At 59.1% G+C, this 20,380-nt stretch overlaps 1 protein-coding gene across 3 annotated transcripts in view; it reads left to right on the plus strand.

Annotated features, from left to right (window-relative positions):
• The window catches only part of GRIP2 (glutamate receptor interacting protein 2), a 31,518-nt gene extending 12,524 nt beyond the window's left edge, over positions 1 to 18,994 (plus strand). For all 3 annotated transcript variants that reach the window (XM_037523612.1, XM_037523632.1, XM_037523622.1), the window contains exons 5-24: positions 323 to 409; positions 993 to 1,068; positions 2,168 to 2,313; positions 2,666 to 2,813; positions 2,938 to 3,107; positions 3,818 to 3,943; positions 4,297 to 4,446; positions 4,639 to 4,825; positions 5,364 to 5,509; positions 6,187 to 6,267; positions 7,343 to 7,409; positions 7,520 to 7,665; positions 8,407 to 8,551; positions 10,591 to 10,730; positions 11,283 to 11,462; positions 12,399 to 12,570; positions 14,115 to 14,220; positions 16,722 to 16,862; positions 17,414 to 17,560; positions 18,270 to 18,994. In XM_037523612.1, coding sequence (XP_037379509.1) covers positions 323 to 409; positions 993 to 1,068; positions 2,168 to 2,313; positions 2,666 to 2,813; positions 2,938 to 3,107; positions 3,818 to 3,943; positions 4,297 to 4,446; positions 4,639 to 4,825; positions 5,364 to 5,509; positions 6,187 to 6,267; positions 7,343 to 7,409; positions 7,520 to 7,665; positions 8,407 to 8,551; positions 10,591 to 10,730; positions 11,283 to 11,462; positions 12,399 to 12,570; positions 14,115 to 14,220; positions 16,722 to 16,862; positions 17,414 to 17,560; positions 18,270 to 18,428 — 2,720 coding nt within the window. In that variant the 3' untranslated portion in view covers positions 18,429 to 18,994. The remainder of the gene's footprint in view (positions 1 to 322; positions 410 to 992; positions 1,069 to 2,167; positions 2,314 to 2,665; positions 2,814 to 2,937; positions 3,108 to 3,817; positions 3,944 to 4,296; positions 4,447 to 4,638; positions 4,826 to 5,363; positions 5,510 to 6,186; positions 6,268 to 7,342; positions 7,410 to 7,519; positions 7,666 to 8,406; positions 8,552 to 10,590; positions 10,731 to 11,282; positions 11,463 to 12,398; positions 12,571 to 14,114; positions 14,221 to 16,721; positions 16,863 to 17,413; positions 17,561 to 18,269) is intronic.
• The last annotated feature ends 1,386 nt before the right edge of the window (positions 18,995 to 20,380 follow it).

Genomic DNA, 20,380 nt, shown 5'->3' on the forward strand with positions numbered 1-20,380 from the left:
TTGGCCTAAAGTCTTGAAATGCAACTGTCTGAAATTCAGCCATGAGACCTGAGCCCAGCAGCCATGGACTCAAGCTTGAGTTCTGTCATGGTCTCTGTATGAGCATGGACAGGCCTTGCCCCTCTGAGTGCTGGACCAAGTGGGCATTAGGGAAGAGGTTCTCCTAAGACTCACGTGTCCTACCTGTAAAGTGGGGGAGGAGTTTGCCCTCCCTGCAGTCTCTGTGACCAGCCACCCAGTTGTCCTGGAATGAGCTTTGGGGACGTCTGCTGGCTTGGCAATGTGATTGAGAGACTCAAAGGAACACTCCATTTCTCCCCAGCCCCTGAGAACAACCCAGGGATCATTTCAAAGACAGTGGATGTCTCCCTCTACAAGGAGGGCAACAGCTTTGGCTTTGTCCTCAGAGGTCAGTGTAAGAGTTGACCTTGGAGTCAGAGGGGGGCAGGGGTGGGAGAGCAGCTAGTGATAATTCCATGTGTTCTGTTTTGCTTTAAGGAATGTGTTGGGCCTCTCTCTCCCTCCCTCACCCTCTCTCTCCTCCCCGCCCCCATCATATTCTGACTTTATAGACGCCAGGAACCTCACTCAAGTATTAAATGGAAAGACTTGCCAAGCAATCAAGTGGCATGGTTGGAGGAAGTGAGAGGGAGAGTTGTATCAGAAAATGGAGGTGAAATCTGACTAATCTGCTACTGAGATTAAGACCAAAGTTTGGCTCTGCCTAGCAGCCAGGGCAAAAAGGGAAATAGGATGAAATCACAGGAAGGGAAGCAAGTCATTGAGCAGAGAGGACTTTGATCATGTTCATACTTTTTGCCCCAGCTCTGGGGGAGATTTACGAATGGTGTTTCCTTAGAAGGCCTGCAAATAGCAAGGACTGGGTCCTCAAACAGGCTGAATTAAGGGAGCCTCTTAGGACTGGGCTCGTGCCTCTGGGCATCAGGGAAAGAGTAGGTAGATGCACCCACCTCTTTTTGAATTCTTTCCAGGAGGTGCCCATGAAGACGGGCACAAGTCCCGCCCACTTGTCCTGACCTACGTGCGCCCCGGCGGCCCTGCAGACAGGTGAGCCTGCCCTAGGGGAGCCTCCACATCCCCGCTACCCTGCGGAGGCCGAGCTGGAAGCTGTACTCTGCCTCATGGGCACACTGAGGCACTATGAGGCAACCCCTAGCCCAGAGTCACTCAGGGCATCCTCAGTGCAGATGGCCCAAGCTCTTTTCCTGTTGTCTCCGGGGCGCGGGGTTTGCTGGAAACCTGCTGTCATCTTGCTCTCCCCTTCCTTAGTTTGTCTCTCTGCCTGTGGAAAGGGCTTGGTGCTGCAGCCCCTAAGTGTTGCTTCGAGGGGCTTGGGGGCAGTGTGAGGGCCCTGCTGTGGCCCTCTGTAACTCAGAGTCCCCCCCACCCTACACACAACCTTAGCTGCACTGCCTAGCTTGGCCCTGCCAGGGCCCAGCCCAGAAGCGTCAGAAGGAGAGAATGTGGGAGAGGAATATGTCCAGTTCCCAGCCCGCTGACTGCCCCAGTGGCAGATTCCTGGCCATTTTAAGAAAAGCCTGGAATGGCCTTGTCAGAAATCTAAATCTGTCCTTGGGACAGGGCCCTGTGACAAACTATTCATAGAATCTCCCAGAATAACTTGGACCACCTGTTGGGACAGACATTCCAGGATGGGGATTTGACCCAAACCTAGGGGAACCCCAGCTTGGCCCCCCGTTAAGATTCCCCGCTGAATCGCTTCATAGACGCTTAGGCCACCAGGCCAAATCACCATGAGAGACCGGGTCAGGGCTCTGTGACAGGCCCCCCGGTGCCGTGTGGCCCTGGCAGGACTGGCGTCCCCTCTGGACTCTGGCATTCCTCCATCTTGGGGGTAGGAGGAAAGAGGCGACCTCGAAGGGCACCCCCAGCTCAGCCGTCCTAGGGTTAAGATGAGACTAGGGAGTTATAACACGCCGCGTGGGGCAGGAGGGAGATGCTCCAGCGGGCCAGCTGCCCACTCCCAGCCCATCCTGCTCCCCCTCATGGGTGTCTCCTCGCTCACCGTGCTCCCCTTTCTTCGACACCCATGCCTCTGTCCCCGGCGCCCCCCGGGGGGCCCCTGCCGGTAGGACTGTGCTGTGTTCACGCTGGGCCAGGCGGCTGACCAGGTCCTTCCTGGCAGGGAGGGCTCCTTGAAGGTGGGTGACAGGCTGCTCAGCGTGGACGGGATCCCGCTGCATGGGGCCAGCCACACCGCGGCCCTGGCCACCCTGCGGCAGTGCAGCCACGAGGCCCTCTTCCAGGTGGAGTACGATGTGGTCATCCCAGGTGAGCTGGGGGCCTGGAGGCTCGGACGGCGCCGGGAGGAGGCTGGGGCGGCAGGCAGGGAGAGCGGGCACAGATCTACCACTGTGGAGGCTGTGACCTTGGGCCGGTCCGTAGCCTCTCTGTGGGCAATAAACACCGTGTGCCAGGTATCGCTTGATGCCCTGGCATCAGGAAATTTGATGAAGGTCGAGCTGGCCTGATTGGCTGACATGCAGGGCATGGAAGTAGGGGGGGCAGAGTGGAAGGAGCTAGGTTTTGTTCTTGAGCCACTGGATAGATTCACGGGGGTGTCCTTTCCTGGGCTGGGGAAGGCTCGTAGTGACCACTGTGGTTCTCGCCTTCCATATGCCAGACACAGTGGCCAATGCATCCGGGCCCTTGATAGTGGAAATAACCAAGACGCCAGGGTCCGCCCTGGGCATCTCCCTTGCTTCTGGCTCCCACCGGAACAAGCCGGTCATCACCATCGACCGCATCAAACCAGCCAGTGTGGTGGACAGGTGAGGCATATCTGGGTGCTGCCACGGTTAGGAGGGCGGGAGATGGGTGTGGGGGGGCGGGACAGGCAGCCCAGAACTCTGCTCCGCCAGACCAGCCTCCCCCTTCACACCCGTGCCCGGCTAGGAGCGGGGCCTTGCACGCTGGAGACCACATCCTGTCCATCGACGGCACCAGCACTGAACACTGCTCCATGCTCGAGGCCACCAAGCTCCTGGCCAGTGTGTCAGAGAAAGTGCGCTTGGAGATCCTGCCTTCTCCCCAAAGTCGGCGGCCCCTGAAACCCTCAGAGGCAGGTGGGTCCCCTTGGTGGGTCTCCGAGTTCAAGCCTGAGGGCTGATAGGGAGGGATATACGAGCCCCGGAAGCCTAAGTCGGAAGCCCTGAGCAGGTTATCCATTCCCACAGGGAAGCTCAAACTCAAAAGAGTAGCAGGGGGGAAGATGGGATAGAGAAACAACTTGAAGGTTTGAGCTGACAATCTGCTGGGATAGATGCCTGCAAGCCTAGTTCCATCACTGGTTGCATTAATAGAAATGTAAGGGCTAGAATGAGGGAGGGGACAGTCCTGTGCTCCGTGCTACTTAGAACTTGGATCCAGGGCTCAGTTTGGGGCTCTAGGGGGTCCAGAAAATGCAGCCAGGCGATCGGGGAGTGCCTGAAGCCCCCACTGTGAGTTGGGTTCTTCCAACCTGGGGCAGGGAGCTGGGTGCCAGTCAGTTCCCAGGACAGAGGGAGCAGGTGGTCCAGGGGTCGGGAGGCAGAGCCTTCACTTAAGCTGCCCCCGCCCGCTGTCTCCCTGGGGGGGAGATGACTGGGAGGCACAGAGGGGATTAGTGACTTGCCCCCGTTGCACATCTGGCCAGTGGCAGTTTGGCCATGGTGCTGGCTCCAGAGTCAGCCCAGCCACACGTGTAGAGGGGTGTGCAGCCTCCAGCAGAGACCGGGTCCCATTCGCCAGCCCCTCACGCCTGCTCCTTTCTCTCCCGCCAATGTGGCCACCACAGTGAAGGTGCAGAGGAGCGAGCAGCCTCATCGCTGGGACCCCTGCCTGCCCTCCTGCCACAGCCCCCGGCCTGGCCGCTGCAGGACACCCACCTGGGCCACACCCGCCGGCCAGGACCAGACTCGATGTAATGCGCCCGCCCTGCGGTCACTCGCTGGTTTCCTTCCCCTTTTCCTGGGGCTTGGGAGGGCTGATGCCTCTTTTATGATGGAGAAAACCAAGATTCAGGGAATTAGGGGGCCTGCCCGTGTCACCTCGCATGTCAGAGACGGGATGGGCCCTGTTCCTGGCAGCTGGCTCTCACTGTGAGTTCAGGGGTCCAGAGGGAGAGACTTGCCTGAGGTGACTCAGCCGGCGACGATTGGGGAGGAAAGGGGGAGCATCCCGTTGTCTGTGGTTGCGGATCTTCTTGGCACCTACCCTGTGGCAGGGAGGAGGGGCCCAGCTGGGGTTCACAGGGCTGTGCTCTCGTCTTCCCAGCCTTGTCTTCGACTCCCTTTTCCTCGCCGACCATGAACCACGCCTTTCCCTGCACCAACCCCAGCACCCTTCCCCGCGGACCCCAGCCCATGAGCCCCCGCACCACCATGGGGCGGAGGAGGCAGCGAAGGAGGGAGCACAAGAGCTCATGTAAGCTGTGGTCTCCCCCCACCTCACGTTTGGGCTGGCTGAGCCCCTCGGACAGATAGGGAGCCAGGGCTCACAGTGGCCCCGGGTCAGGCTTCCCACCCTTTGTGGCTGTGATGCCGGCTCCTCGCCCGGGCGGGTGGCTCTGCACTGGGCCTCTCCGACAGCCGCCTGAGTGCCCGCCCGCCCGCGCAGTGTCGCTGGCCTCCAGCACGGTGGGACCGGGCGGGCAGATCGTGCACACGGAGACCACAGAGGTCGTGCTCTGCGGGGACCCCCTCAGCGGCTTCGGCCTCCAGCTCCAGGGCGGCATCTTCGCCACCGAGACCCTGTCGTCCCCGCCCCTCGTGCGCTTCATCGAGCCCGACAGCCCTGCCGAGAGGTGAGCCTGCTGCCCGCCCCCCTCCCGTGCAGGGGGCTCAGAGGTGAGCCTGCTGCCCGCCCCCGGCCTCCCTCTCCAGTGCAGGGGGTGAGCCTTCTGCCCACCCCGGCCGCTCCCCTCCAGTGCAGGGGGCTCCCGGAAGCCAAGGAAATGAGTCAGGCGAGCCCTTCACAAACCTACCTCACTGAGGCACCTCAGCTCGTCACCAGCCCCATTTGACAGGTGAGAAAGTGGGGGTTCAGAGAGGTGGCTTGACTTGCCCAGAGCTATGCAGCTGGGAAACAACCCAGACTTGAGGCCCCGTCTGCAGGCAGAGACCGTGGTCTAGGCGTTTTGTGAGGCGTGGCCCCCTCCACCAGACAGAGAAACAGCGGCCCAGCAGAGTCACAGCCCTGGCCAGGCGGCCACTACCTATGGGTCTGTCACTGGCCCAGGGCACAGTCACACCTGAGGGCGGGGGTGGGACCAGGTTGAGGCTCCCCCTCCGGAGCCATGGTGGTGATGGCGCCTCTTCCCTCCGCCGGGCTGCCGGGCTCAGGTGTGGGCTGCTGCAGGTGGGGGACCGCGTCCTGTCCATCAACGGCATCGCCACCGAGGACGGGACTATGGAGGAAGCCAACCAGCTGCTGCGGGATGCCGCGCTGGCCCACAAGGTCGTGCTGGAGATTGAGTTCGATGTGGCGGGTGAGTGATGGTCCTCGCTTCCTCCTCAGTGCAAGACCCGTGCCCCCTACCTGCTATGTCCTGCCCTTGTGGGTGCAAGCACCCCTCCACCTGTCCCATTCCCTGGTCCCAAGCCTTCTCCCGGGGACAGTGCCCACACCTGGAGGGAGGGAGGGGAGCACCCCCAGGAGGAAGCACACGCCTGTGGTGAGAGTTATGGGGGATTCTTGGGGGGCAGAGGGGAGCTGAACAGACCCCAAGCTCCTCTGCAGGCCTGGGGCCAGGAACCGCCAGCGACAACTGGGGTTAGAATCCTGCTCTGTGACTGGAACACCGTGTGACAGGACACTTCTTCCCCCACCCTCAGTTTCCCCAAATGTAAAGCAGTGACTAGAATCCCCCTTCTAGTCCAAGGGTCAGGTCAGATAAGTCCCGTGGACACACCCAGTCTGCTTGGGCCGGGCTACAGGGCACCCTGGAACCCCCTCCCAACAGCTGGCAGTTGTGAGGTGCGATCCAGTCCTTGCTCTGCGCTGACCCAGAGGGCGGATTGTCTTGGGGAAATCTGGCCTCAGTTTCCTCTTCTGTAGGTGGGAGAAGCAGGATGTGGGGGGGGGTGACTCCTTAGGGTCCCCGTCGGGACCAGATAGGTGTGGTGTCTCCCGGGACTCACCTGGTCTGCGTCTGTCTGTGCCCAGAGTCCGTCATCCCGAGCAGCGGCACCTTCCACGTGAAGCTGCCCAAGAGGCGCGGTGTGGAGCTGGGCATCACCATCAGCTGTGAGTCCCTCGCCGCAGCTGCCCCACCCCGTCCTCGAGCGCCCCCTGCGGAGGGTCCCCCAGCATTTCCACAGCAGCGGCACACGACCTGGCCAGGGGCAAGGCGCTGGGGGGCAGCGGGTGGCCCTGTCCCGTCCCCCCTGCAACGCCCAGTAGTGTGTTCTAGGGCAAGATCCGAGCCTCGAAGCCTCAGTTTCCCGTTTTGTACATCGTAGTTCCCTGGCCATTGGGGCCTCCCGGGGGAGGTAAGTGGTGTGTAAGGTACAGACACATGGCCACACTGGGCTTGCTGTCTACCTCTGCGTTCTGGGGGCCCAAAGAGGCCTGGGACACAGTAGGTGCCTAATTCATCTTGGTCAAAGAAAGGAAAGCAAGGGTGAGAGAAGAAAGGCAGAAGACTGAGCACAGGAGCCTCCCGCCCCCTCCTATGGCTGTGAGCGGCGAGGGCTGCAGGTCGGGGCGGAGGGAGGTGCTGGCCTCTACCGTGTGGGTTCAGCTGCGGGTTCAGCCCATCGAGAGCTCCAGAGCTGGGGGCCCTGGAGGTGGCCCTGAGCTGAAGCGGGAAGCCAGGCCTCCCACCACATGTGCCAGCTGCTGGTGGACCAGCGCCAGGAGGGGTGTTGCTGTTTTGTTGGTCGAGGCCAGAGAGGGGCAGCGCCAGCACCCCCGTGACTGGAGGAAGAACTGGGTGTGGGAGGGTTGCTCAGTTCGGGCCGGGTGCTGGACATAGACACCAGCCAGACAGTCCCTCACGGAGCTCACAGGTTTGCTGGGGCGGGGGCTGCACAGGGGGAGAAAAGGGCTGATGTGGATTGAGTACCTACTGTGCGCCAGGAGCGGGACGAGGCTTCAGCCCGTGCCATCTAGTTTAATGTCATGACTTCCTCACGAGGTCTACAGTGTCACCCCATGCTACAGAGGGGAAACTGAGGCACAGGTCGGTGAGCGAATTTTCTCTGGCCACCAGCCAGGAAGCAGTGGAGCAGGGTGTGGGGCCCCCAGTCCATCTCCTGTCTCCTGGGCCCCCCGAGGCTGGGGCCATCAAAGGACAGGTTCATGGCCTCTCTCCTTCCAGCGGCCAGCAGAAAGCGAGGGGAGCCTCTGATCATCTCTGACATCAAGAAAGGCAGTGTAGCCCACAGGTAGGGGGCCCTGGGCACAGGGTTGGGGAGGCTGCAGTGGGGTGGGTGTGGGTGTGGGTGGTGCCTGCATGTGCCAGGCGCCTTTCTGTTCCCCACCTCTGCTCCCGCAGGACTGGAACCCTTGAGCCAGGTGACAAGCTGCTGGCCATCGACAATATCCGCTTGGACAATTGTCCCATGGAGGACGCTGTGCAGATCCTGCGGCAATGCGAGGACCTGGTGAAGCTAAAGATCCGGAAGGACGAGGACAACTCTGGTGCGGCCCTCACCTGCACTGCCACCTCTCGAGGTCCACCCTCTGGGCCCGCAGCCTGCCAACTTGCAATTTGGGCTCCCTCTGGCCTAGAAGGAGGGAGGTAGATGGACAGGGAGGGGCCGCCCACTGTCCCTGGCATCTGAGGCCCCCCAGGGCCCTTGGGAGGTCTGTGGGGATTTGAGCCACTGCTTGGAACCTACATGCCCGGCACAAAGCCTGGTGAAGGAGACCCACAAGGGGCAACTGAGAGCAGATGAGTGGGTGGGCGTTGAGGGGAAGAAGGGTGCACTACCGCATGGCTGTATGAGTGAGTCAACATAGGCTGCAAACTCAGACACCTTTGAGGTCAAATGACATAGTGATTATACTGGACAGAAAGTAAGAAAATGGTGCAAACTGGGGAGCCAATAGGAGGGGTAAGGACTGTGGCTAACGGAGAGTGAATCCCTTTTCAGAGGAGCTGAGCAGCCAACTTCTTCCCTGAAAAAAGGGTCGCTTGTGGACAGATTCTTGTTTATTTTTTTTGGAAAGCTGGAAATCTGGTTTCTTCTTATAATTGTTATCATCACCATCACGTTTTTCTGTATGGTCTGTGAAAATTATATTTTTAAATGTTGGTTGGTTCACGTGCGGCAGGAGTGAATGAGTGAATGAATGAATGATGATGAATGTGAGTCAGCACACCAGGGCTCAGGGGGCCTGGCCCCTGGGACGCTGCCCCTGACGGGTGCCACTTTGCAGATGAACAGGAGACCACGGGTGCCATCAGCTACACGGTGGAGCTGAAGCGCTACGGGGGCCCACTGGGCATCACCATCTCAGGCACAGAAGAGCCATTTGATCCCATTGTCATTTCAGGGCTCACCAAGCGCGGTCTGGCTGAGAGGTGAGCGGGGGCTCTGTGGGGACACACAGGGTAGGCACAGGACTCCTGTGGGGCAGCAGCTGGCTTTGGGATCAGCCCAACTGGATTCTGATCTTTGTTCTGACATTGATACTCTGGGTGACGTCGGCCTGTCCCTTCCCTCAACTCAGTTTCACAGCAGCCGGAGAAGGGCAGCTCCCAGCAGACCTCCTGGCTCCACATAACTGCTGGATAAATGTATACTAACTCCTCGGCTCCCTCTCAACCTGGAGATTTCTGGAAAGTTACCTTGTGGGCCTTTTTGAAGCATCTGCTGGGTGGCTTCACACAGGCAATGCTGGGTCTGCATAGTGCGGGGTATTTCCTGGGGGTGGGGGCTGCCCCTGCTGTCCTCTTCTTATGGGGATGGTCTCCAAAACTGGCAACAAAGGGAGCTGTGAGAAGACTGTCCCAGACTGGATTAGGGAATAAACGTGGGCAGATAGATCTGGGCCCCAGAGGTGAAAAGAGTCCACACGAGGGCCCCAGAGAAGCAACCCCAGTGTGGGTGAGACAGCTCTCCTGAAACCTGTGCTGAGCTCTCCTGCTGCAAGTGGGGAGCCTGGCCAGGCCAGGGGGCAGAACAGGCCCTGGAGGAGGACACAGCTCAGGAGGGACACAGCTTGGTGGGGTGGAGCAGGAGGCATTCAGAGGCTGAGGCTCCCTGGTGATGGGCCCGCTCCTGGAGCGCCCCCTGCTGGGCACCTGGCAGATTGCAGGGACCGTGGGCACGGTTCTGACCTCCAGTGTCGTCTTCCTCAGTTCCCACTTTCACCCGGTACCGCCTCTTCTGGGTGGTGGGGACACGACAGGCAGTCCCTTCCCCAGCTGGTGCTGTCCAGCTGTAATATAATTAATGTGAGCCACAATTGAATGATTCGCTTTCTATTAGCCCTCCTTGGAAAAATTAAGAGACAAATAATGGATCCTAAATTATATGCTTATTTCAACATGAAATCAATATAAAAATTATTAATGAAATATTTTACATTCTTTTCTTCTTACTCAGTCTTCAGAATCCGTTGTTTATTTTAGACTTTCAGCACATCTCAGTTCGCTTCAGCACATTCCAGGGGCCCAGTCCTCGGTGCGGCTGTGGCTGTTGTTCTGGACAGCCAGCGCTGCCCACTCCCTGAGGCCAACATTCCCTCCCTCACTCAGTTCCCGGCTCTCAGGAGCTTGCTAGGCATGAGGCAATCTGGGGATGGACCCAATGAAGGCTCTTCTGGGAATGACCTGGACATTGGGGTGCAAATTTCCCCATCCAGGTCAGGTGCATTCCCAGTACCCACTACAGCTTCTCTCACCTTCATCATGCCTGCTGCTGGGAATTATTTCCCTAGCCCCACTCATCCCCAGAGATACCATTCATAAGTAAGGGGTGGGGGCCAGGAATCTGCATTTTCTAAAAAGTACCTCAGATAGTTCCAGGTAGGAGACCACTGGGCCAGAGCAGTGCTGCTTCCTGGCCTTGTCAGGCGGTGGCCCCCACCACCCTTTGTCAGGTCAGCTGGGCCCTGGGGATTATGCTCTTCCTCTAGGTGATGAAACTGAGGTCCAGGGAAAGAGAAATGCTACCCCATGAACTGCTGGAAGGAAGCATGAATCCATTCCAGCCATCTATCCTTCAATTGTAATTTGATAAAATAAGTCTTCAGTCCCCATTTTATAGAAAAAGGAAGTGAAACTCAGGGAAGTTAAGCAACTAGCCCCAAATCACATAGCTAGTATTTGGCATCTACTTCATGGGATTAAATTCATGCACAGAACTCATGCTGGAAACTCATTCTAGAACTTAATTTTGAGTAAGATGGGATAATTTTCCCCCAGATTATACATGTTATACCTCTATTAATGCAACCCAAGATCACAATTACTTTTTTTTTTTTTTTTTGCAACTAGGTTTAACTGGGTCAGCCAGGCTTGTACCTTGGAGTTCCCAAGTTCCCTGATGGCAGATCCCCCAATTCATATGCTCTGTGTTTCTAACTCTCATCCCATACCCTGTGCCCCCTCCCCAGGACAGGCGCTATCCATGTTGGGGACCGCATTCTCGCCATCAACAGTGTTAGCCTAAAGGGCCGGCCACTGAGTGAAGCCATCCACCTGCTGCAGGTGGCTGGCGAGACTGTCACACTGAAGATCAAGAAACAACTAGACCGTGAGCCTCACCCCATGTCCTGGGCCATTCAACCCATTTAGGAAGGGAGAGTCCTCTGTGCCAGGTTTTGCATTTGCCCATCTCATGGAATCCTCGATAACTTCTATGGAGTTGGGAGGAAATGTGGAACAGCTGAGGAGACAAGACTCAAAGAGGGGCGTGATGGGCCCAGGGTTGCCCAGCTGGCATGGAGCAGTCTGGTCTGGACCATGCTCTTTATCACCTGTCTCTTGTGTGTTGTGCCTGTGCATTCCTCAGTTTCCCCTGAAGTTGTGCCCCATGCCGTGGTAGGACGATACCATGTGCGATGGAAGAAGCTTAAGTTTTGGGGTCCTCCTCTTTATCTGGAGTCTATTCAGCCCCCAAGTCTCAGTTCTCCCATCTGCTGTTGGTGTGCCATCTCCCATGTGGCAGGTTACCCAGCAGCAGGCTTGGGGGCGGGGCAGGGGTCCCGTGACTTCCCAAACCAGTGGGGAAACTGAGGCTTCATCAAAGGTCTCTATGGCTCTGAGGTCAGAATCCCATGGCAGTGATATCCCCTTCCCCTCTCAGGCCCCCTCCCACCCCTCAAGTCGGGCAGCCTGAGCGAGGCCAGTGATGCAGATGAGGACCCACCAGAGGCACTCAAAGGAGGTCTGCTGGCGGCCCGCTTCTCGCCCGCTGTGCCCAGTGTGGACAGCGCCGTGGAATCCTGGGACAGCTCGGCCACGGAGGCTGGCTTTGGGGGCCCAGGTGATGCCTCGGGGCCCTCAGACAAGCAACATGCTTTTCTGGATCACCCCACCTGCCAGGCCTTTGCAGGGGTCCCCGCTGCTTCGTCTGTCTTCCTCCTCCTCTCCCAGCTCTGTCCTTCAGGGACTCTTCTTGAATGCAGACTTGACTGGGCCTCTTGGCCACTGTCGGGGCCCCTGGCTCCTGGGAGCAGGACCACAGGGCTCCGCACCGTGCTGGCTATTCAGTTCCCACCATAAGGCCAGGGTCCAGGCTGACTTCTACTTTCTCCTCATTCCTAGCCCCATGCCTAGCACACCCAGGTGCTCAGTGGCTCAGTGCATGTCCACCCATCCAGTAGAGGACAGAGAGGCAGAAGGCCCTCCCTCCCATTCTACACGACCCAGAGGGGGAGGGACACCCCCCAGGCACCGTCCTAGACAGACATTCCCCTGTTTAAGCATGTTGAGGCCCTTGGGTGACCTGGGGCTTCTGAATCCCAGGGGTTCCGAAGAACAAGAGGAGCGAGGCCTCTAGGTGACCTCAGTAAACCCGAGCCCAGGTTTCTACTCGCTGGATGTCTTCCCACCCTGGGTCTGGTCCCCATTGGGAGCACTAGGTTAGCCCCTGCAGACTCACCCCCTGGACCCTCAGGCTCTCAAGGTGGGCCAGAGGCAAGGGCAGAAATCTGTCTCCCTCATTTGGGCTTGGTCAGGCCCACCCCAGTGGAACTGGGCCAGGGTCCCAGAGATGCCCACATTTACACTTGCTGCTGGATGATTAGGAAATCTGGGGGAATCTGGGTTAGGGACATGGGTGCCCTTGGAGCCTCTGGGTAAAATCATGCAGGCCCCCAGACCTGTCTGGGGTCACCTAGCATAGCTGGAAATGGGGCAGGAAGGAGGGCAAGCTGAGGATGCTACGAGCATGTAGATGATGCCTCTCTCGGCCCGCCAGGTTCCTACACTCCCCAGACGGCGCCCCGGGGCCTGACCTCCCACGAGTGGAGACCCAGCAGGCTGAGAAGCAGCCCCCCACCCACAGAGCCCCGGAGGACGAGCTACACGCCAGCGCCTGCTGATGAGAGCTTCCCTGAGGAGGAGGAGGAGGATTGGGCGCCACCGACTAGGTCTGTGGTGGGGGCGCCAAGAAGGAGGAGACAGGCCTGGTCTCTCGGCTAGGATGGGTGAGGGTGGCTGTGGAGGAGTCTGGTCTAGCCTGCAGGAGGCGCAGCTCCTGCGAGAGGAGAGTCGGGTGGAGCCCTTCGAGCCGCCAGGACTGGGAAGGGGCCTGCATGGTGCGGGGCATGGCAGGGGCAGAGGTGCCAAGTCCGATGACCTCCGTTCCCAGAAGGGCCGACTCAGAACTGGAACCCAAACTCTCCTGCCTTAGCCCAGATCACTAAAGGCCTTGGGGTGACAAGCACCGCCTTGGGCTGTGGACCTGCTGGTGTTTGCAGCATCAGCCTTGAGGGACTCAGCCTTGCCCCTGGAAAAGGCTCCCGCGGAGAGCAGGCTCTCAGGGGAATGTGTGCCCTCTGGTCCAGCCACGTCTGTGCTTTTGACCAGGCTGTTCCTCCTGCCCAGAATGCCTTTCTCTCTCCTCTCCTGGCCGCGCTGCTGGTCGTTGCCAGCACTGCTCAGATCCCCTGCCTCTGGGGAGCTTTCCCACCTACCTCAGGCAGAGGGCTTTCCCACCCTTTCCGTCTGCCGGCCTGAACCTCCCAGGGGCTCGGGCCACCTTGCACCTGCCTGGGTATTGGCCTGGCCGTTGTCTCCTCCACTTAGCAGACCCAGCTCAGGGCCTGGCACACAGCGGGTGCTTGCACATGCTTGTGAGTGACTCTCCAGCTCCTTCCCAGCAGGGGCTCTGTCAGATTCCAGGCCCACCCCCACCCCCCACCAGCCCCTGCCTGAGATCCAGGCCCTGGGGCGGGCCTGACCAGTTTGCAGAGCTGAGCTGAATGAAGTAAATGGCCTTTAGCCTCTGTCTTCTCATCTGTAAAATGGGAAGGGAAGGAGGCAGCTGCTCACACCCTCACCCCCGGCTCCCTAGGAGAGGAGAGCCTTGTCCGAACCAAGCATACTCCATAAATGACCAGGCCGTGGGAGGTGGCAGACGGCCATGTGATGAGTGAAGCTGACTTGTTGCCGTCCAGTGAGACTCCACACTGGGATGGACGACATACGGGTCTTGGCCCCGTCCCCAGCATGAATATCCCACCCTCTCCATTCATCTGTGTCCTTGCCAGTTCCAGCTGTCCCTGTCACTGTCCTATGATGCCATGTGTCTGGGTGGGGCCAGGGGCCGTCCTCTGGGGCTACACCATGGTTCTCCTCTCTGTCTGTCTGTCTGTCGTCCGTCCGTCTGTCTCTCTTCCTAGGCGTCCTGTGTCATCGCTCTCCACCCCGTCTCATCTGCCCCTGTTCTAACTGGCCACCGACAGTCCTGGTCGCCCCTAACTGCGTCTTTCCCCCATTCCGTGTCACCAACCACTGCCCTGGGGCCCCAGCACTGCCACCGAGGACGCCCGCCTGCCTGCCCGCCCACCTGCCCAATGGCCCCTTGAGCCCAACGCTGGGCCCTGAGGCCCCGAAGACTCCTCAGGCCCCCGCCCGCCTGCCCACCCACCTGCCCGCCAGGAGCTGACGCTCTCTGGTTCCTACGTTACAGCCCAGCCCCTGGCCCCGCCCGCGAGGAGGGCTTCTGGCGCGCGTTTGGGGAAGCCCTGGAAGACCTGGAGTCCTGCGGTCAGTCAGAGCTGCTGAGGGAGCTGGAGGTACGGCTGCCCACTCTGTAGGCCGCCTGGGGCACCCCCCCCGTGCATGCTGGTGTGTGCACGAGCACTGCTCCCTGTCCCCCCAGGGGTTCCCCCACAGAGCACGCAGGGGCAAGCGTGACTGCGTGCATGGTGGCATGGCACGCTGGGCGTGCCTGGGTGTTCTTTACATGGGTCACTCAGTGGTCAGCTGTCTAGGTCCCGCAGGGCTTTCTAGAAGGGGAACCTCATGAGTGGGGCTGCTTGGCTCCTTTCTGACTGTGCAGGGTTACTGGGGGTGAGATGGACACCTCAGCATCAAAAACAACGTCAGCACAGCACTTACGTTACAATCGCAAAAAAGTTACCGTCAGGCATGTACACGATATTTCTTTTTCTACTTCCCTGGGTGTGAACTTGCCTGTGGGCTCTGTCTGTTGGCCACGTCCACATGAGAGCTGGGCTTCGTCTCACCAGTGCAGTTGCTGTCAGTGGCTCCAGGCCCTCCCGCCGGCCGCTGGGGCCTCCGTGCCCCTGAAGCGCTGAGGCCGTGCTTCGTCTTTGCGGGGGCTCTCGAGCTCCACTGGTTCCAGACCAGATTTTGACTTGCATGTCCCAGCTCACTGTTTCTCCTGCTCTCTGTGCCAGGCAGCTCTGGCCCCAGCCCTGGGAGCCGCCCTAGAAAGGTTCTGGGTTTCTCATAAGTGGTTTCCCCAGCTCAGCCGGTCCTTCTGCGCCCCTGCCTGGTAGGCGGACACCTAGTCCCTGGTCCACAATGAATGGTGCTCCCAGTTTCTGCTTTGAGATATCACTCACTTTCCCTGAATGGGTACCCCAATGCCCAACTTATGTCTGTTTCCCTGGGCCAGATGGGTCTGTACCTGCTCATGCCTATCACCGGATCTTTCTTCCTTGCTCGGTTGATTTTTAAAAATGTGATCTACCATCAGATTTGGAGGGAGAAGCAACTCGGTCTGCATCTTAACTGGAAGCTTTAGAATTCTACTTTTCTAGTGGTCAAAGAGCCCAGGACCCCTGAGCCCCTGATTTTATTTTTCAGTGATTCTATTTTCCCAGGATTCTGAGTGTCTGGTCTTGCCTTTTGGACCCCTGGCTGCCCAGGCAGGTGAGGGCCAGCTGTGTTAGCTCTGTGCTTCCTTGTTCAGTATTCTCCCCCCCTGTGCCCACCCCAGCCCAACAGTTAGGCCCCAAGACAATTGTTCTCATGCTCACCTTCCCTTAGGGGATCTCCAGAAAAGCCAACCCTCCACGCGTGTCAACAACCGTGGAAACTCAGGTGTTGGGTAGACAGGAGGAAAGAATTTACACAATCACGTGTACAGGTACACCCTCCCAGCCCAGCACACACCCTCTCATCTGTAGAGTTCCCAGTCTGAACGTGGATGAGTTTCCCTCCAGGGCACAAACCTGCTCCCAGCCAGCTCAGGTGTCTGCCCTCAAGACTGCCCTTCCCTACCCCCAACCCCGCAGCACCAAAGGTCACTTATCTTGGACCCAAGTCCCAGTTCTGCTCCTTTTCTCCTTCCTGTCACCACCCCGTCCAGACCACAGTCGTCTTTTGCTTGGACAATCAATCACATGGTCCCTAACTGGTCCACCTCCTGGCTTCATGGTCATCACTGAGGCCCAGTCTCCACCCAGCAGCTAGAAGACACTTCTAAGTCCATGATTCTGATCTTGCCAACCCCCGCCCCCGCCCCAGCTCCTCGTAGCCCTTTAGTCACCCCGTTGCTGCTGGCATAAAGTCAACATTTCTTACTGTGGCGCTCAAGGTGCTTCAGCGCTTTGGGATGGAGCCCTCCCCTCCAGCCAGCCGGCGCGCACAGCCCCACCCCCACCCCAGCCGCAGGCTCTTCTTCCACCCATCCAGAGGCTTGGCCCCTGCTGTTCCTTGGCCTCCAGGGGCCCTGTTCCCTTCCCTCCACTTGCTTAGGTTTCAGATGTCAGCTGGGGAAGCTTCCCTGCTGCCTCCCCCTGGACCAGCTTGGGTCCTAGCGCTCCCCTCGTGTCGCTCCTGCCTTGAACCCGCAGACGAGTCCTGAAGCGCACAGTTTGATCTTGTTTAGTTGTGCGGCTGCTGAGGTAGCAGCGTGGTTAAGAGCCCTGACTCTGGAGCCAGACTCTGGGCTTAAGTCGTCCTCTCCGTAAACCTCAGTCTCTTCATCTATGAAATGGTAGGGGAAGGGGGTGGAAATAATAGTATTTACCTGATCGTAACATCTTAGAGAATCTTTGAGAATAGTGTGAGTTCTGTATCTGAGGTGCTCACAACTGAGCCCAACAGGGGATGTGCTAGTAGTGCAGGGCCAGTGATTATCGGTCCGACTGTGGGAGCCAGTGGTCACTGCTCCCTGCCTTCGGGCCGAGAGTCCCAGGAGGGCAGGGGCCATGTCACTGGGTTCCCTGTCTCTCTGACCATGGAGGCTGGCATGTGTCCCAAGATGCTGACGGGGAGCACAGCCAGCAAGCGAGCATCTGGGTGACGGGCTGTGTCCCCACAGGCATCCATCATGACGGGCACCGTGCAGAGTGTGGCCCTCGAAGGCAGGCCTGGCCCCCGGCCCTGGCGCAGGGGCCGGGAGGTACACGCTTTCCCTGAAGAGAGGCAGGAGCTGCTCCCGACTCCCTTGGAGATGCACAAGGTGGGTGTGGGGGCGGCCACAGGAGGCCAGGACCCCTGTCCTGGTGCCTTGAGACTCTGGGCTCCGGGCTTCATTCTCCTCTATCATGAAAAGAGATTTTTATAGTAGGCTGAATTCTCCAGAACTCCCATCTCACACACACATGCATCTCCTGCCATCTAAAGGTCACGTCATAGAAAAACTAAACACAGGAGGAGAAAATGAAACTCTTAACCTGTAGCTCCCAGAAGCTCTAGACTGGAGCCAGCTTTTTGGTGAATTGGGAGGCAAGCAAGTGTCAGAGTGTGGTGGGAACCCCTCAGGCTGTCTCCTGATGGGAGCGGGAGGACTGAAGAGCCTTCCTCCAGCCTCTGTCCTGACTGGCGCTATGACCGGAGGGGCCTACGAGGACAGAAGAGCCACTGTGTGCACGAGCACCAGGGCTGGATGCTGAGGCCCGTGAGGGGGTACGAGCTGCATGAGGGTGGGGCTAGTCCCAAGGCCAGAATAAGGGACTTGGGCTACTGTGGGAGGCAAAAGTCAGCGCTCCCGGGTCTTTCTTCTGTTACCAGGTGACCCTGTACAAGGACACCTTGCGGAATGACTTTGGGTTCAGCGTCTCAGATGGTCTCCTGGAGAAGGGTGTCTACGTCCACACCGTGCGCCCCGACGGCCCAGCTCAACATGGGGGCCTCCGGCCCTTTGACAGGGTCCTTCAGGTAATGTGGGCAGGGGCGCCAGGATGGAGTGGCCTTTCCTAGCCCCAGGCAGTGGCCCTGATAGGTTCTCCGTCCTGAGCCCCAGCTTTCTCCCTGTGAAAACAGAGCAGCTGCCTAGCACGGTGCTGGTGGCCTATTGGCCAGAACCAGTCACGTGCCACCTGGACCGTAGGGGACTAGAGGGCAGCTGTGGGTCCTCTGGGCCCCGACACCTGGGCCACTTCTCCCTTGCCGCTGCTACGGTGTGGTTTTTCCCACATTTGTGCTGAATTTACTGAGTAGATACCTTCTCTAACTTGATGGAGTTGGGTTTTTTTAAATGTTAAAAGGAAACTTGTCACCTCAGTTAGGAATGAAAATCTGGCCCCCCTGGCTTGAAATACAAGGTCAATGTAAAATAGAAACAAAAGCAAAGTCACACGATTAACCAGGGTGGGGAGGGGCGGGGGAGGGGAGGCTGAGGCGTGGCCACTCTTTCATGTTGAAGAGGGGGGGAAGTCGGGTGCTAGGGGTGTGGCCAGGAGATTAGGGCCTCCCAAGGACTGTCTCTGGGCAAACCTAACCGAAGGGTGTGAGAAGATGAGTGAGCAAGGGCTTCCTGAGCATGCTCCCGTGCGGCCTGTGTCTGGGCTGGGACAGGGCTCCACTGTGGGACGCGTACCTTCCGCCTGGGAGAGCTGACTGGCCTGCCCTGGGCTGCACCCTGCAGGTCAACCACGTTCGCACACGGGACTTCGACTGCTGCCTGGCAGTGCCGCTCCTGGCCGAGGCGGGCGACGTCCTGCAGCTGGTCGTCAGCCGGAACCCGCTGACCCAGAGTGGCCGAGCCCCACGAGCACCAGGCCCCAGCAGCCCCCGGATGCTCTGAAGTCAGCCTGTGGTCCAGACACCCCGGGGGTATCTGGGGCAGATGCGGCTCCCAGACCCGGAACCAGCAGAAGTGGCGACCCACTCACCCATCAGCTGGTCTGGCAGGCCCTGGGCCGCCACCGCTGGGATATGGTCTCTGCTCCCCAGTTCTGGGGTGACCTGGGTGCCAGGCAGTGAGGTCTCTGCCCCAGTGGAAGTGACATCTAGATCTTTCTCCATGTCCGGTCTCAAGGATGTCTGGAGTTGCCTCACTCAGCGGGCCAGGATGGGCCACTCGGCGGGGAGAAGAGGGGCTGAATAGTGGGCCCCAGTTTCCTCTACGGTTTCTTGAGAGGATGTATGGTGTGGGGTGAGCCCAGCTCCGCATACGGAGCGCCTTCTCCAGCAGAGCTATGGTGCGCAAATGGGCTGCCAGGGAGAGTTCCCTGTCACGGGAGGGGAACAGGCAGGAGCCGGATGCCCTGGCACCGTCATGGAAGGAGGTGTGAGGCATCCAGAGATGAGTCCTTGGATGGGCTCTGATGCTTCGTTTCCTGACAGGGAGTATTTAGGGTGAGGCGGGGGGTGGGGTGGGGAGGCACTGTCCAAAGGGCTGTGGGGCCTATGGGTCAAAGGCTGCCTCCTTTCCCCTAGAATTCTGGGGTTTATGGTTCGTGGTCCTTGATTAGGAGGCTGAACTGGGGCTTCTGAATCCCTGTGGTTCCGAAAGTCAGTGATTCTTGTGGGCGTGTCTGTCTGAAGTGGCCATGAGCTGAGCCTGCGGTGCTGGACCCTCTGGGCAGCTCCATGGCTGCTCTGGACTCTCAAGCCTCTGGTTGGATGCTTGGCCACTGGCCCCTCTGCACACCCCCTGGACCCTGCCCCTCATTTGGGGAGGAGTCATTTGGGGACAAAAGACCCAGGAGGTTTCATTCACCTTCCCATCAGTGGAGATGGGAAAGCATGGAAATGGCATGTGGGGTGGGGGGGCTCCCCTGTGTGGGGAGAATCAGCACAGAGAGGAGAGAGGGGCGGGGTGGAGGGACCGAGGGGAGGCAGCGGACATAGGCCCTTCCTTCCCACACCAGCGGCGAGTGTCCAAGCCTGGCTTCACTTGAAACCTGGACGCACCTGCACCCCTTAGCATTGCGTTCTCATTCCCACAGGCCAGAACCCCTTTGATTTTGAGAAGGGCTCAGTGCCTCCACCTGGTGGCTGGGCTGTGGCCCTGGAACGAGGTCAGGTGGCATTTGGCCAGGTCTGGGGATTTGCCGGCCCCACCCAACTCTTAACAGGGTTCCCAGGAAAACAGAGGGCACCCACCCCCACTGCATCCGTGTCCCCTGGAGGGGAGTGCTCTTCCACTCAAGGGACCAGTTCCTTTTGCCCTGGTTTGCTGCTCGGTTGCTGTGTGATCCCTCGGAGTCAGAATCCCTTTGGACAATCAAGGAATGGGCAGTCTTTGAGGCTCCTTGTCACAGCTGGAACCACCTCGGCTTGCTAAGGCCCCTCAGCACCCTGCTGGCACCCCTGGGCCTGCCTCCCTGCCCGTCCGCCCATCTGCTGGAGAACCTCCTAAGCTTGGCTGGACTGCTGGTGTGTCTGTCTCTTGGACTCCTATGTAATATCTGCCCCGGGTAAAGGGGCACTGCCCACCCACAACAGGGGCACCAAGCAAGAGCCACCCCCTTGGCTTGGGGGAGGCCTTAACTGTGCAACTTTTGGCGAGTGGCCCAGACTTGCTGTGCCTGTCCAGTGAGACCCACTCCCAGGGCCTCTGTACATGGGAAAACAGCCTTGAGGGCAGGCAGCAGGTGAGAAGATGCTTCCTGACCCAGACCCAACGCTACCCTCCCTCCTCAGGCTGCGGCCTCTGCCATTCCCCCTCCCCCACAACGTATGCAACCAGGCCTAAGGCCGCCTTCTCATATGCAATATTTCTGGCTTCTCATGGGGATTCTTCCTCCCACA

Source organism: Talpa occidentalis, unplaced genomic scaffold (genome assembly GCF_014898055.3).
Source record: "Talpa occidentalis isolate TD23 unplaced genomic scaffold, MPIMG_talOcc4v2.1 talOcc4.10, whole genome shotgun sequence".
Lineage (NCBI taxonomy): Eukaryota > Metazoa > Chordata > Mammalia > Eulipotyphla > Talpidae > Talpa > Talpa occidentalis.